Consider the following 15,272-nt stretch of genomic DNA (forward strand, 5'->3'; position numbering starts at 1 on the left):
ACAGAAATTAATACAGTAGTAAAGTTTAAACAATTACTTTTTGCTGTAGGATAACTAAATCATAAAAATGAATAAATAAATAAATTTCACCTCCAAAGTAATACTGATTTCCTGTCTTGATCTGGATTGGACTGTTTGTCCGTACAGCAGAAGCCTCATCACCATCAATAGTGAGCATGGCAAAGTTTTCCTTGGCTTGAAATCGAACCTCGTGCCACTGTCCATCATTGAGGCTCGAACCTGAAATAATGCAATAAAAATAAAATTAAAAGAAGTGTGAAATTATTATAACTATTCTTACTACTATCAATATTTAACAAGAGAGACAATGAGCCATGTGACCAAGTAGTGACAAAGACCTAACAAATATGGTACATGAGAAGAAATTATTAAATGATTTAATATACTGTATAATGCTAACAAGCCAATATTTTTCCAGTATCAATTGTACTTGACATTATTATGTGTTTTGAAGTCCTGATGTTACAAATGAATTAATACAAATAGATATATTATTAATTTATAACTCATTATTTCCTCATAGTTTTAATATGTTTTCCCAATTTTGCATTACTTGAGCCTGTTCTAATGCATGTTTCCTCTTTAGCAGTGAAACAGATAAGGGGGATTTTGCTTCAAATGTTGGCTCCACTATTTTATATCTATCTTGACTCAGTAGCAGTAGAGGAATGATATTGTCACCACCCTTATTATGTCTTTTGGAATTTTTCCCACTTTTAGTAAGGTCCTCCTCACTCACATAATCATGCACTGCAGTCAACATGTCATTCATGATCTTCGCATTCAAATATTAAGAAGAGAATTTCAAATACAGTGGAACCTCGAGATACGATCACCTCTGTATACTGAGAAATTCAAATTACGAGGAAAGTATGAGCGAAAAATTCAGATCTATATGCGAGCATTGGCTCGCGTAACGAGCCATGAGCCAGGCTGTGGGTATAGCTCGCGGCTTAGCGAGGGGGCGTGGTAGCATTGACTTGCGAGCCGCGATCTGCGGTGTCTGCGTTTTCTCACTTAAGTGCACAGGTGGAAACTGGCCCACATCCATGATTGTTCCTGTGGCTGATGGCTGCAGCTGCCAATGTCCTCCCCGCATATATAGAGAAGCGCGAGCCGGTTAAGGGGGAGAAGAAGTGAAAGAAAAGACACACACACACACACACACACACACACACACCACACGCAACACACACGCACACGCACACAACGCACACACACACGGACACACCACAACTCCACGCACGCACGCACGCACGCACGCACGCACGCACACACACACACACACACACACACACACACAGACACAGAGAGAGAGAGAGAGAGAGAGAGAGAGGAGAGAGAGAACGGAGGGTTGCGGCAGGCAGGAAGTCGGGTGCGGGAGAGCGAGCGAGCGAGGGTGCAGGCTCGCGTGTAGCTGAACAGGCGAGCCAAACAGCTGAAGCAGGACGGTGCAGAGGAAGGTCAGCTGCATTAAGAGTGCTTCGCCTGTTGCAGAGCCCGCAGTGGTGAGACCGTAACAGAGAAGAAGCACCGGGGATTGTAATTCTGTTTTTTAAAGACGGCATCCTTTTGACGTTTTAACCCTCGTGTTAGAAGGATTGTTATTCTTTGTGTATTTTAAACCTCCACTTCACAACTGTTTTTAAGGATTATTTAAAGATTTATTGAATGCTCTACTGCACTTTTGGACACCCTGTTTTGATTCTTTTAGATAATCAGTTATATTATTTACTAGTGTTATTTATTAAAGGTAGACTACAGTATATATAATTTATCAGTGTTATTTGTTAGAAAATTGATTTTTATGTTAATATATTTGGGGTGCGGAACGGATTAACTGGATTCCCATTATTTTCAATGGGGGAAGTTTGTTCTAGATACGAGAAATTCGCTATACAAGCTCAGTGCTGGAACGAATTAAACTCGTATCTAGAGGTTCCACTGTACTTATTTGATATTTGTTGATTTTTTTTCCATTGATCCAATTAGTAGTCAGATCTATGAAACATTTGGGTGATAAGAAAAACATCTAACTTTTTTGATATTTTGTCATGCTGTTCCTTGAACCAAATCTTCAAACCATCAATCAGGAAACTCATGCAATGTCTGATGTCAGTGGCTATCTGTCAGAGGTCAGTACAGTACTGGGTTACTTTTTTATATGTTATGATATTTAATTTGGAAACATTAATTTCAATTTTAGCAGTTGAATAGTCAGACTTTTTATTATTTTTATTTAATTTATAAGGTATCCTGTATTTCCATGTTGAATGCTTTCAGACCATTCCAGTTAATCCATTTGTTAAACTGAGTCATGCATGCTTCTTTTTTTTTAGATCTGTTTATACTATGGATATTTTAATATTTCATAGGCAGTGTATTTGTAAAATTTTACAAAGTGTTAACAGAAGAACTAGATGAAAATTCAAAAACGAAATGCACACTCTCAAAGAAGACACCCATAACTGTGAATTAAACCTGTTTCACTGTGTTGACCACTCCATGTACTATAGATCAAAAAGCATCTTCCCCACACATGTATTCATTCAATGCGAGTCATTGCAAGATTATACAATATCACAAAAAGTTATGTAATTCAAAAATTACTATTTGCACAGGATTAGTTTTTATTAGTCCTATTCAATTCAATGTTTAAAAATTTTAACTTATTTCATACAATTTGTCTAGCACTGGACATGTAGCACACCTTTATTAGTATATTACTTTAGAGCATATTGCTACTTCTAATTTTCAGTTGTCACATGCTTGAACAAAATAAAATCCACTTTCAACTTATGTACATTGTATAACAGAGGCAAGTGAGACGAAATAGTCCTCATATCTCACTTTCTGGGGCTAGTTCCTGCCATGTATGTGTCATTTAGGGAATGACTCTGGAATTCCTAAATTAATAATGAATAAATGATACTCAGAAAATGAAATGTATAGTGAATGACCTTGCAGGGGGTTAGTTGTTTTTCTAATTATTATTTTTTTTATTTTTTGAAAGGCAGATTGTCCAGGACTGATATACTGTGAAGTAGACTGGAACACTTTGTACTTCACTGATCCTGGTCCACACATGCATTTTGCATCTTACAACATATGTTTAAGAGGTTCCCTTTAAGCCTTTTGCATAAAAAATAAGGGGTGGTCTTCTATCGAGATATTTTTCATGGTTTTCAGAGGCAACATTGAACATTTTCAGTCTAATATTTGCCTTCTATTTCAGTACAAACTAATTTTACATAACATGTCTCGACAGAAACAGTGAGTACATCTAATATGAAACTTCAGTCTGGAGTTTCATATCTATATTTACTTCAAGATAATGTATGTGGTAAAAAGAATGTGTTTGGCATCATCCTAATTTATTTTGTTTGTTTTTTAATGTGTTAGTATCGTTATTTTTACCTTTATTTTTGTGACTATTTCTGTGATATCATTGTGTCACCATTTTGTTTGCTGTTTTTTGTGGGTGCTACAATATTGTTTTTAGCAATGGGCCCATTGCTAATCACATAGCTTGTGAACTGTGATGTCATCACTTCACCTCCAAAAAACTGGCAGTGCACTAAAGACAATAAAATGCTACACCTTAAGAAATTGTTGTTTCATCAATAATTGTTTAAGCAAGGCTATTAGGAAAAATAACTTTATTCATTTTTGCCATTATAGTTAGGTTATCACCTTAGATTTCATAGTTTGGTCTTCTAATAAACATGCTTTAGAAACCCAGCGTGTTCTTCTACTTTCCCCTTGGTTATCCTGGGGAACATTTTAATATCTTGGCTATAAAAGTCTTAAAATTCTCCTAAGTCTGTTATCTTACCGAGCAAACTTTATAACTGCTGTTATATAGTGTATATAACACTAGAAGCACCATTTGCCATGCAAACGAACATTGTGTTTTAAAGTTTTTAATTATTTTATCAGTGTCTATGTCCTGCTGCTATTCTTCCTTAACCTTTTGTAAATAGTGTAGCTACATTACAAATGCCCATGTTTTAACTCCTGTGTTCCATTCAGAAAAAGAGACTGATGACTGAAAACTGAAAAACCTTTCAGTTTTTTAGAGCAAAGACCTCCCCCCCCACACACACACACCATAACTGCAGTAAGTAACATCATTGAATAGTGGCACACAGGTGTGAATTGCTGTATTTCTCCTCTACCATTAATACATATCATTAATTACCATTAAAAATTCTCTCCTGCTGCTGTCTCTGTTCTGCAAGTAACTAGACAATAATCTCTGACTGTTTGACTTAGAATTGCTCACACAGTATTAATCACTCAATGTTGATTTAAAATTGCTACAAATCACAACTCAGAGCTGCCTTATCATATGAACTTTGCATGATTGTTTTTCTATTGTAATTTTGCTTTCGTTAATTAACACTAGAATCCCTGAAGCCTACTCCCAGGCCACCTTAAATTCCTTTGCACCTCTCCATCAGCGTCTTTTGTTTTGCAAATGTGTCAATCAGCACAAGCAGCAAGCAGCCTGCCATCCCTTCCCCCCACCGATGGAGCTGAAGTCAGTTGCAAAATTCTTAGAGCTCAAGAGTATTTATCTAGGTGTGTGGAGCCTGGAGTTGTATAGGGTAACTAATATATCATTATTTGGAATAGATACATTTCATGTGTGTTTCATGTCCACAATCATCTGTGTTTAGGATGACAGGAAATGCGAGGCAAGAAATGCTGAACACATACCTAAAACTGAAACTTTTTCTATGTTATACTAATAATGCCGTGAATTGTATAATGTGTGAAGACTTTAGTACAAATATCAAATAAACACATGTGCTTTTATTTAAGAATATAACCAAAGGAAAAAAAAATCATTCAGTTTAAATGTTGCTGTCAATGAGTTAAAAATCCAAGCTCAAATGTCAATCGACAGAAAGTTGATATGTATTCTTGGGTGGTGCAGAGGTAAGAACTGCTGTCTTATAACCAAGAGGTTGCGAGTCCAGGGGCCTCATGCATAACGCTGTGAGTAGAATTTGCACTATAAGATGACGTAAGCACAAACGCAGAAATGTGCTTACGCACAAAAAAATCCAGATGCATAAATCTGTGCGAATGGCAGCTTCCACATTCTTCCACTACATAAATCCCGGTCAGCGTGAAAATGAACGTACGTGCACGCGCCTGCTGTCCCACCCCAACTCCTCCCAGAATTATGCCTCTTTGAATATGCAAATCAATATAAATAGCCCTTAAGCTCAGCCTTCTGTGAAAAGACAGTGGCAAAAGTAAGAGGGAAAATAGAACAATTTCAGCGAATACCAAGTGGAGGAAAGGAAAAACTTACTATTTGTTGGTTTAAACATTTGGTATAAACAACAAAAGGAAGTTGATTGAGTGACAGAGAGTGTTGGAGAAACTCGAAAGCTCAAGTTCACAAAGTCGCACAGTGCCCGAAATAAAAAAGAAGTTGTCAGATGTCAAAGTCTGAGTCATATGAACGCTTTTTAGGGTACAGAGAAAAAAAAAAGGCACACAGTGTGAAAAAAGCACGAAATGTCAACTTTAATCTCGAAATTTCCACTTTAATCATGTAGTTTATTTTGTCATTAAAGTAGAATATCATAAACTTCATCTTAAAATCGTTTAATTCACTAGTTTCTCAAATTCCATCGTAACTAAAGTAGCACGTTAAATGCTTTGTTTTGTATATGATCTTCTATGTGCTCTATGTGTGTGAATCACTACTTGCTTCCGGGCTTTCTTTTCCTCCGACAGGACAAAGAATCCAATATTACAGCTCTCTGAATAATTAAAATACTGAGAAGTATACGTGATATCATTTTCATGATGATAGGTGTTAAAGCATGTTGTAAAATCTTTGGAACACGGTGGTGCAGTGATTGTTCATGTCTCACGCAAGATGTTTGCTACGCCGTGCGCAACCTTCGATGAAATAATTTATTGCAGCAGTACTGTTTCGTTCAAACATACTAACACCCAATTCCTGTCCTTACTTTTCTTTCTCCAAATACCCAATCGCCACACAATCAGTTCTGTAATAGATGTTAAGCCATCTGTAAGCTCAGAAAGCCAATTCTTCAAAACTTTTAAGGAACATTGAAATATCTTCGTAGTACATGTTTAGTTTTTCTATCCATCTATCCTTCCAGTGTCGTGCCAGCCACAGCAAGAATACAACGTGAGGCAGGAACAATCCGTGAACAAAGCTCCAGCTCCTCGCTAGCGCTGCGGTACCGTGTAGTTAAAGTTAAAGTTTTATCTGTATAATATAATAAACATATTTTGCTGCATTTCATCTTAAAAATGATATCGTCATCATATGTAAATACGCGCTTTATAAAGTGGCACAAGTTGTGCAATATTATAACTGTATCATAAGTTTACAGTGAGGTAATTGTATTTATAAGTACAAACAGTTCTACAAGGAGCACTTGATGGGCTGATTGAGAGCATTTAGAGTTCTTGGGATGAAACTGTTTGTGAACCGCGAGGTCAGCACAGGAAAGACTCTGAAGCGTTTGTCGGATGAGAGCACTTCAAATAGCGAATGGCTGAGGTGGGGTGTGCTTGATGCTGTATACTGATAATTCTCTTTCCAATTAGCTGCTGTACAGCTGTGATTCACACTCAGATACAGTGATATAAATACTCTGAGTGGTGCAGTGAGAGTAATATGGAAAAAGATGATCCGATGTGGCAACCCCTAACGGGAGCAGCTGAAAGAAGAAGAAGAAGGTGCAGTGAAAGAAACAACACTAAAGCAGTTATGGTATTTGGAATAGTTTGACCATTCTGTGGACCATTATATTGTTACAGGTTAATTACAATCAGATGCATTAAACTAATAAATAATATGCGGTTAATTTCAGTGTATTTATAAAGCCGTGTCAGGGATGTGGATCTAAAAAAGAAAGGGTAATCACACAGGAACAGTAGCACAGCTTTGACGCTGGGTGCCACCAGTCTGCAAAACCGAGCAGGGAACCTGTGTACGACAAGGTATGAGATACCTTGGAAATGTGCGTGGCTTTATGCCAAGTTTAGGTTTTATACATCGCGATTTGAACGTGTAAACGTTCTTACACAACATTTTTGGGCATATGCCTGCGTACATGAGGCCCCAGGTGTTTTGAGTAGTGAGCTGCTATTATTATTACTATAATATAATAAAAACATAAATTTGATTTGAGTCTGTAATATCCGGTGTAAATTTTGGCTACCTGTAAAAGTTAGTTCTTTTTTATTATTCATTTTTGTTGTCAGTGCTTGTGCTGATTGACACACTTGCAAAACAAAGAAGCTGATGGAGAGGTGTGAAGAAATTTAAGGTGGCCCAGGGTTACGACTTTTTTTCGTAGGCTTCAGGGATTCTAGTGCTAAATTATTCTGTATAATTTGATGTATAACACAATGGCACTTTATCTATGGGCGTTACAATTTTTGCAAACCATTTCCATGATGCTGCATCACTTGCTACTTCATCACTTCATCATAGTTGCAACCATATATAAGATAGCCTGCAAGTGACTCATTGTCCAAGTTTCTGAATACGCACTGGAAGTCTTATGAAAATATATTGACGGTTTTCTGGGAAACAAACAAAGTTTACATTCTGGTTTTGTAGGAGGATATGCTTGATTTGTTGGTTATGATGTTGCTTGTAACTGACTTAACTTTTCATCGACTGTTATTCTCTGACCCTTTTGCTTGGCACTCTTCCACCTCTTGGCAGTAGAACATGCCTCTCGACAAGGGACAGTAAAAGTTGCTAATTGCTTTTTCTTATTCAAAAACACCTGTTGAAGAAGCAGTACTCATATGGAAAGAATATGCAAATTCTACAGAACAGTGAACCAGAACTAGAATTTCAACCAGCAGAGGCAACAGTGTTGAACGTGTTTGAATTCCACTGCATGTTGGTACATGTTGGGTCTCTTTTTTATTAAATGTTTTATTAATAAGTGACAGATTTATTTGTTTATAACATAGATGTTACAGCACATGACAGGCTGGTTTTGGGATAAATCCTTGGCATTTCTTTGGTTTAATTTACTAGAGTCTCATATAATTTTATGCTTGGATTAAGCAAACTATGTATTAAAATATACAAATCGCAAATGAAAATTAGCTCTAATCACAAGTCTGCTTTTTTCTCAGCTTTGTGACAGAATTAAAACATGAAAAATGTGGACTGATTGATTGGTGAGATGTGGGGACCAATACAGGTACATGTATTTAGTAAAGAACTAGAGGTGTATGTACATTTTCATGCATGTTAGCAAGTGATTTCTTTATTGGCTTACTGAGTAAGTAGCTAGGGCCTCTTTGATCATTGCTCTTTTCAGAATGAAACAGGCAGCTGCTGTAGATTCATAATGTCATTTATATGATTGATGTTTGACATGGAAAAATGCTGCTGTAGGTATTTTAATGGAATAAAGTGGAATTAATGTTAGGCGGATCTACCTGTCAGTTTCATGGAATCAGCTGTTTAATGACCTATATGTATATACAAAGAGAAAGCATGATTGGCTCTTTTCTGGGAAATTGAAAAATTATACCAAAGCATATTTATTTTGCTAACAAACACCCAATGCAAATGCTTGAAATAAATTAGAATGGTAGATTATTTAACTTATATTAGTCTCTGGTTTGGGCGGCACGGTGGCGCAGTGGGTAGCCCTGCTGCCTCGCAGTTGGGAGACCTGGGGACCTGGGTTCGCTTCCCGGGTCCTCCCTGCGTGGAGTTTGCATGTTCTCCCCGTGTCTGCGTGGGTTTCCTCCGGGCGCTCCGGTTTCCTCCCACAGTCCAAAGACATGCAGGTTAGGTGGATTGGCGATTCTAAATTGGCCCTTGTGTGTGCTTGGTGTGTGGGTGTGTTTGTGTGTGTCCTGCGGTGGGTTGGCACCCTGCCCGGGATTGATTCCTGCCTTGTGCCCTGTGTTGGCTGGGATTGGCTCCAGCAGACCCCCGTGACCCTGTGTTTGGATTCAGCGGGTTGGAAAATGGATGGATGGATAGTCTCTGGTTTCCTGTGTCATTACAAGATCAATTTAAATAAATAGGTTCATTCTAACCTGTTCTAATAAATATACAGTATATTTGTTTATGTATGCCAGATTAAAGGTTGCTGAAGGAACTATAAAAATCACTGTAGTTGTACATATATTGTGTGTAAGGTCTGGTCTTAAGGTCTTGTTACTGAAATCGTATTTGCCCAAACCCTGGGGTTATTGAAATTGAGAAAATGAACATTAAAAGATCATTGTGGGCATTCTCAAGTTTTTAATGGTCAGCAGCAAAAAATAAAAAGAAGTTAACAACTGTTTTTGAAGACATTTTACACAGAACAGGGGACACATTTTCACATTATACTTAAAATTTCTGGAAATCAAATACAAAACAATTATATTTTCAATATATTGATGATGCATATACTTTAATAAAATATGAAATATTTCTTGAAGTTCCTTACATAGACAGTAGCAAACCATTTCAATCACCACCAATTTGTAGCATCCAAATGGATGATGAAAGGAAGCAATTTTTGCTCCAGTATGCTCACCACACATTAATGATTAAGTGGTGAAGAAATGAGAAATAACCAGGAAGATAGAGGGGATGACCAGGAGTGGTCAGAATGAGTAGGTTTAGCCAGGACATCAAGAAACATCCACTCTTTTCAAAAGATGCCAATGGATCTTTTATGACCATAGACAGTCAAGACATCTGTTCTATGACTAATCCATAGGATGGTGCCAGTCTTTACTTCACAGCATCCCCATCACTGCACTGGAGCATTGGGATCAACAAACAGAGCACAGAGTAAGTGCCCGTTGATGGCCTCACCAACACTTCTTACAACAGTAAGCAAGATTTTTTCCTAGATGGTCTCCCATCCAAGTACTGGCCAGTTCCAAACACGCTTACTTTCAGGTGGATTACCTGTTCTGAAGTGTAGGTGGTACCTTTGATGTTTCCAAAGACCACAGGTTATACCCTACTCCCAGTGTTGCACCACTGCAAGGACTGGACCTGAAGAATTTGGATTAGAATCTCAATCCATTATCCTTTGGAACCTATTTGTCCTTTTTGACATGGGTTGGGATTTTACAGAACATGAATAAATACCCGAATCACTCATCTCATAGAACCTCCAACCCTTTGGTGATTGCTAGTCGTAATTGCTTCAGTGACATAACAAAAAAATGTATTAATCTAATACTATGACAATGAGAGTGCTCTTCAATAGGCTGCTGCTCTATGTGCCTAGTATTACAAAGACTGACATAAATTCTCTGCAAACTTGAACTTGGTGAAAAGAGTGCAAACACTCACTGTGTGGAAAGGAATTGCAAATATTTACAATTCTGGTCACATTTTCTGTTTGACAAACTAACTGAACGGTTGTCTTTTGTTAAACGTTTTTTGTATTCTTAAGGAATACTGTGTATCTTTCAAAGCAGACAATACTTTCTTTGATTTTGATAAAAAGGAATGCCTCACATGTTTCATACTAACATATATTTTGTAGTGTTGTAACAAACAAAGGTAAAAGTCTGCCTCATCTGAGTAAGATCGTAATTTTAATAGTAACAAAAGCTTGCTGAAATGTGAGTAAATTCCCTTTCATTAACAAAATATCTCAAACACTTTTGATAAAGTTAAGGCTAATTATTATTATATGTCTCTTGTGTACCATGTCTGGCTAAGACTGCTCTCAGCTTTTGTATCACACCAGTGAGGTTGTGTTGAAAAGATTGTTGAGTTCAGATATTTCCAGTAACAATAATGTATGATTACATTTTAACAGTTCTTTTGCTGCAACCTATCAACACATGCACAGGATCTGGTTTACCATTATTTCTGATGTTTGAGAGGTGGTAAGCTTGCATGTCTTTTATGTACATCTATATTGCACACCAAAACAAACTGAAAGAAATGACATTTTTTAAATGACCATGTGATAAACTTAATGCATTATAGCATACACTCTTAATAAGACAGGAATGAAAATATTCTGTCCATTGAAGGTGATGACAAATCATCTCATGATTACAGAATTCTCATTTACTCAGAATACAGTTTCTGTATCTCTTTTAGCTTTGAGTCACTCATAAGTTGTTCTTCAAAGCATTGACAGTTTTTACTGAGCTTACTGTCTTGGGGAAACACTTTCTGAACAGTATGTCTGCAGTAAGAATGTGGTGGGTGGTTGCACCAATAAAGTTATAGAACCATTTGCTCTAGTCTTCTGTAGACTTCACAGCAGCAAGATATTGCACATTATGGCATTTAAAAGTTGGTAAACACTGTCTATAGCAATAGGAAATCCAGATATACTGATAGAAATTATTTAACCTGAATAAGAAGGTTATGATTACTAGGACTTTTTTCTGTGCTTTAAAAATGTTTCTGTGAGACCTCATAATTTTTGTAAGTTATAGAGTCACAGAAAATTCAAATATATCTTCACTTTCTAATTATATTTTTTTGAAAGTTTATTGATTTTTCTAAATATTGCCTTATATTGTGATGTTATTTTGAATAGATACCCTAAATGGCCTGGTACCAGGCTGAGTGATCGTTTAAAAATCTTTTGCTCTATCATACAGATGAAGCATACCAAACACCAACACAAACAATATCTTTTTTGCAAGCGATGGGTGTTGACTTTACAGTCCTAGTAATCAAATTGTTACAATATTTATGGTTGACTTTTAATCTGATATGAAATCATACAATATGTGTGGTGTTTCATAAACTGTCACAAAAAATTTGAAAAAAATCTAACTACTTATTCTGAATCCTGGATAAGGAATACCCTTATTCTGCTGATACCAGCATAGGAGAGACAGCCCCACCCATAATTACAACAGCGCAAGTGAGCAGAGAGCTGAGGAGACTTCGTGCCAGCAAAGCAGCGGTCCAGATGGAGTATCGCCACGACTGCTGAAGGTCTGTGCATCGGAGCTGGGGGGTCCTCTACAGCACATCTTCAACCTGAGCCTGGAACAGGGGAGAGTCCCGAGGCTTTGGAAAACATCTTGTATCACCCCAATCCCAAAGGTATCACGTCCTAGTGAGCTGCATGACTTTCGGCCTGTTGCTCTGACATCACATGTGATGAAGACCATGGAGAGGCTGCTGCTTCACCACCTTAGGCCACAGGTTCAACACGTCCTTGACCCTCTGCAGTTTGCATATCAGGAGAAGGTGGGAGCGGAGGATGTCATCATCTATATGCTACACCGATCCCCCTCTCACTTGGACAGAGGCAGTGGTGCTGTAAGAATTATGTTTCTAGACTTCTCTAGCGCCTTCAACACAATTCAACCTCTGCTCCTTAGGGACAAGCTGACCGAGATGGGATTAGATTCATACCTAGTGGCATGGATCGTGGACTATCTTAAAGACAGACCTCAGTATGTGCGTCTTGGGAACTGCACGTCTGACATTGTGGTCAGCAACACAGGAGTGCCACAAGGGACTGTACTTTATCCGGTCCTGTTCAGCCTATATACATCGGACTTCCAATACAACTCGGAGTCCTGCCATGTGCAAAAGTTCGCTGATGACACTGCTATCGTGGGCTGCATCAGGAATGGTCTGGAGGAGGAGTATAGGAACCTCATCAAGGACTTTGTTAAATGGTGCGACTCAAACCACCTACAACTGAACACCAGCAAAACCAAGGAGTTGGTGGTGGATTTTAGGAGGCCCAAACACCTCATAGAACCCGTGATCATCAAAGGTGACTGTGTGCAGATGGTGCAGACCTATAAATATCTGGGAGTGCAGCTGGATGATAAATTAGACTGGACTGCCAATAATGATGCGCTGTGCAAGAAAGGACAGAGCCGACTATACTTCCTTAGAAGGCTAGCATCCTTCAACATCTGCAATAAGATGCTGCAGATGTTCTATCAGACAGTTGTGGCGAGCGCCCTCTTCTACACGGTGGTGTGCTGGGAAGGCAGCATTAAGAGGAAAGATGCCTCACGCCTGGACAAACTGGTGAGGAAGGCAGGCTCTATTGTTGGCATGGAGCTGGACAGTTTAACATCTGTGGCAGAGCGAAGAGCGCTCAGCAGGCTCCTATCAATTATGGAGAATCCACTGCATCCACTAAATAGTATCATCTCCAGACAGAAGAGCAGCTTCAGCGACAGACTGCTGTCACTGTCCTGCTCCACTGACAGATTGAGGAGATCGTTCCTCCCCCAAACCATGCGACTCTTCAATTCCACCCGGGGGTGTAAACGTTAACATTTAACATTATACAAAGTTATTGTCTGTTTTTCACCTGCATTATTATCGTTCTTTAATTTAATATTATTTATTGTATCATTATGCTGCTGCTGGAGAATGTGAATTTCCCATTGGGATTAATAAAGTATCTATCTATCTATCTATCTATCTATCTATCTATCTATCTATCTATCTATCTATCTATCTATCTATCTACCCAAGTGTTATGCATCAATCAGAAACTCCCATCAATAAATTTCAACAAATGTGATGAACCCTCCCACTGACTGAGCAAACACAAGCTATAAGCTGAAAACCTCAAACAGCATTACACCGCTCTCGTCTACTCTTGCATATTACTTCACAAAATTAACAGCAAAAATCTATAAGTGACATATCAGTACTTACAGTAGATTCTGTTGATGAAAACAAATCCAGGCATATTATTGCATGCTGCATCAATCATGAACAAGTAAGAGGAGTTGCGAGGTAACCTTTGGTAAGTACCACCTTACATTTCCAGGTCATTAGCTTGGACTCAATAGGTCATACACTCACAAACCTCATACCATTGGATAGCAGCAACTGTGACATCTCCAGTGATATGTAGATGTCCGTACATGGACATAATGAGACACTGCTGAGGGTATACATAATGAAAAAATATACTATTTGAAGCAGGAGCAAACAATAGAAATAATTTCATTTAAATGTGTAGGTGAGGTTGGGGGGGGGGGGTACTTGAGTGTAAGAATGTATTAGGGGATGGGGAGCAGAGTCTTTATACGATTCACTGCTTTATGCGCAATAAAATTGTTCTGAACCTGTATCCTTATTTAGAATTTTTTGGATAGGCGAGGTGGACTCATGGCGCAAAATGCTGTAACTATTTATTTCTTCGTCTTATCAACATGAAACTTTAGACAGGTACAGTTGACATGTTCGGGAACACCTTAGTGGTAGAAAAGCTGCTCTGGGATTACCTGTACATGAGATATGCTATATCAGAAAACAAAAATGTGAAAATACTACTGAGAACACCTATTTTTCCTAGGTAATCAGCATGTTCTAAGTAAAGGAATTTGACACAAACACAGATTCTATGACATTTGGGAAGTTATCTGTCAGGTTTTAGTGAAAAATTAACTGTAATGCCTTTATTTTTTTAATAATAAGGCTTTATTTTGGGGTAACCCCCCTCTGGTGGAGATGGCTGAAAAATGCCCTCAGGGTATAAGGGGTTAACCATTTTGCTGAACAACTGCTATGATTCAACAGTAATTTTTAGGGCGCACAATCTCGGAAGTTTTGCCATGGGACATCATTGATCTGATAGCATTTCAGTGGGTATTGTGTGTACTTCCCCTCCTTTAACCGTCACCTTATCGTGGTGGAGGGGTTTGCGTGTCCCAATGATCCTAGGAGCTCTGTTGTCCGGGGCTTTATGCCCCTGGTAGGGCCACCCAAGGCAAACTGGTCCTAGGTGAGGGATGAGACAAAGAGCGGTTAAACAAACCTCCTATGAAGAAAACCATTTTGGACGGCGTTTTCCCTTGCCCGGACGCGGGTCACCGGGGCCCCACTCTGGAGCCAGGCCTGGAGGTGGGGCTCGATGGCGAGCGCCTGGTGGCCGGGCCTGCACCCATGGGGCTCGGCCGGGCACAGCCCGAAGAGGCAACGTGGGTCCCCCTTCCCATTGGCTCACCACCTATGGGAGGGGCCAAGGAGGTCGGGTGCAGTGTGAGTTGGGTGGTGGCCGAAGGCGGGGACCTTGGCGGTCCGATCCTCGGCTACAGAAACTGGCTCTTGGGACGTGGAATGTCACCTCTCTGAAGGGGAAGGAGCCTGAGCTAGTGCGCGAAGTTGAGAGGTTCCGGCTAGATATAGTCGGGCTCACCTCGACGCACAGCTTGGACTCTGGAACCAATCTCCTTGAGAGGGGCTGGACTCTCTACCACTCTGGAGTTGCCCCTGGTGAGAGGCGCCGAGCAGGCGT

General features: G+C 39.1%; 1 protein-coding gene across 1 annotated transcript in view; it reads right to left on the reverse strand.

The window, feature by feature from the left end:
• The window catches only part of cntnap2a (contactin associated protein 2a), a 1,161,044-nt gene that overhangs the window by 380,313 nt on the left and 765,459 nt on the right, over positions 1-15,272 (reverse strand). The window contains exon 9 of the mRNA XM_028803276.2: positions 91-240. Coding sequence (XP_028659109.1) covers positions 91-240 — 150 coding nt within the window. The remainder of the gene's footprint in view (positions 1-90; positions 241-15,272) is intronic.

The sequence above is a fragment of the Erpetoichthys calabaricus genome, chromosome 6 (genome assembly GCF_900747795.2).
Source record: "Erpetoichthys calabaricus chromosome 6, fErpCal1.3, whole genome shotgun sequence".
Taxonomy (NCBI): Eukaryota; Metazoa; Chordata; class Cladistia; order Polypteriformes; family Polypteridae; genus Erpetoichthys; species Erpetoichthys calabaricus.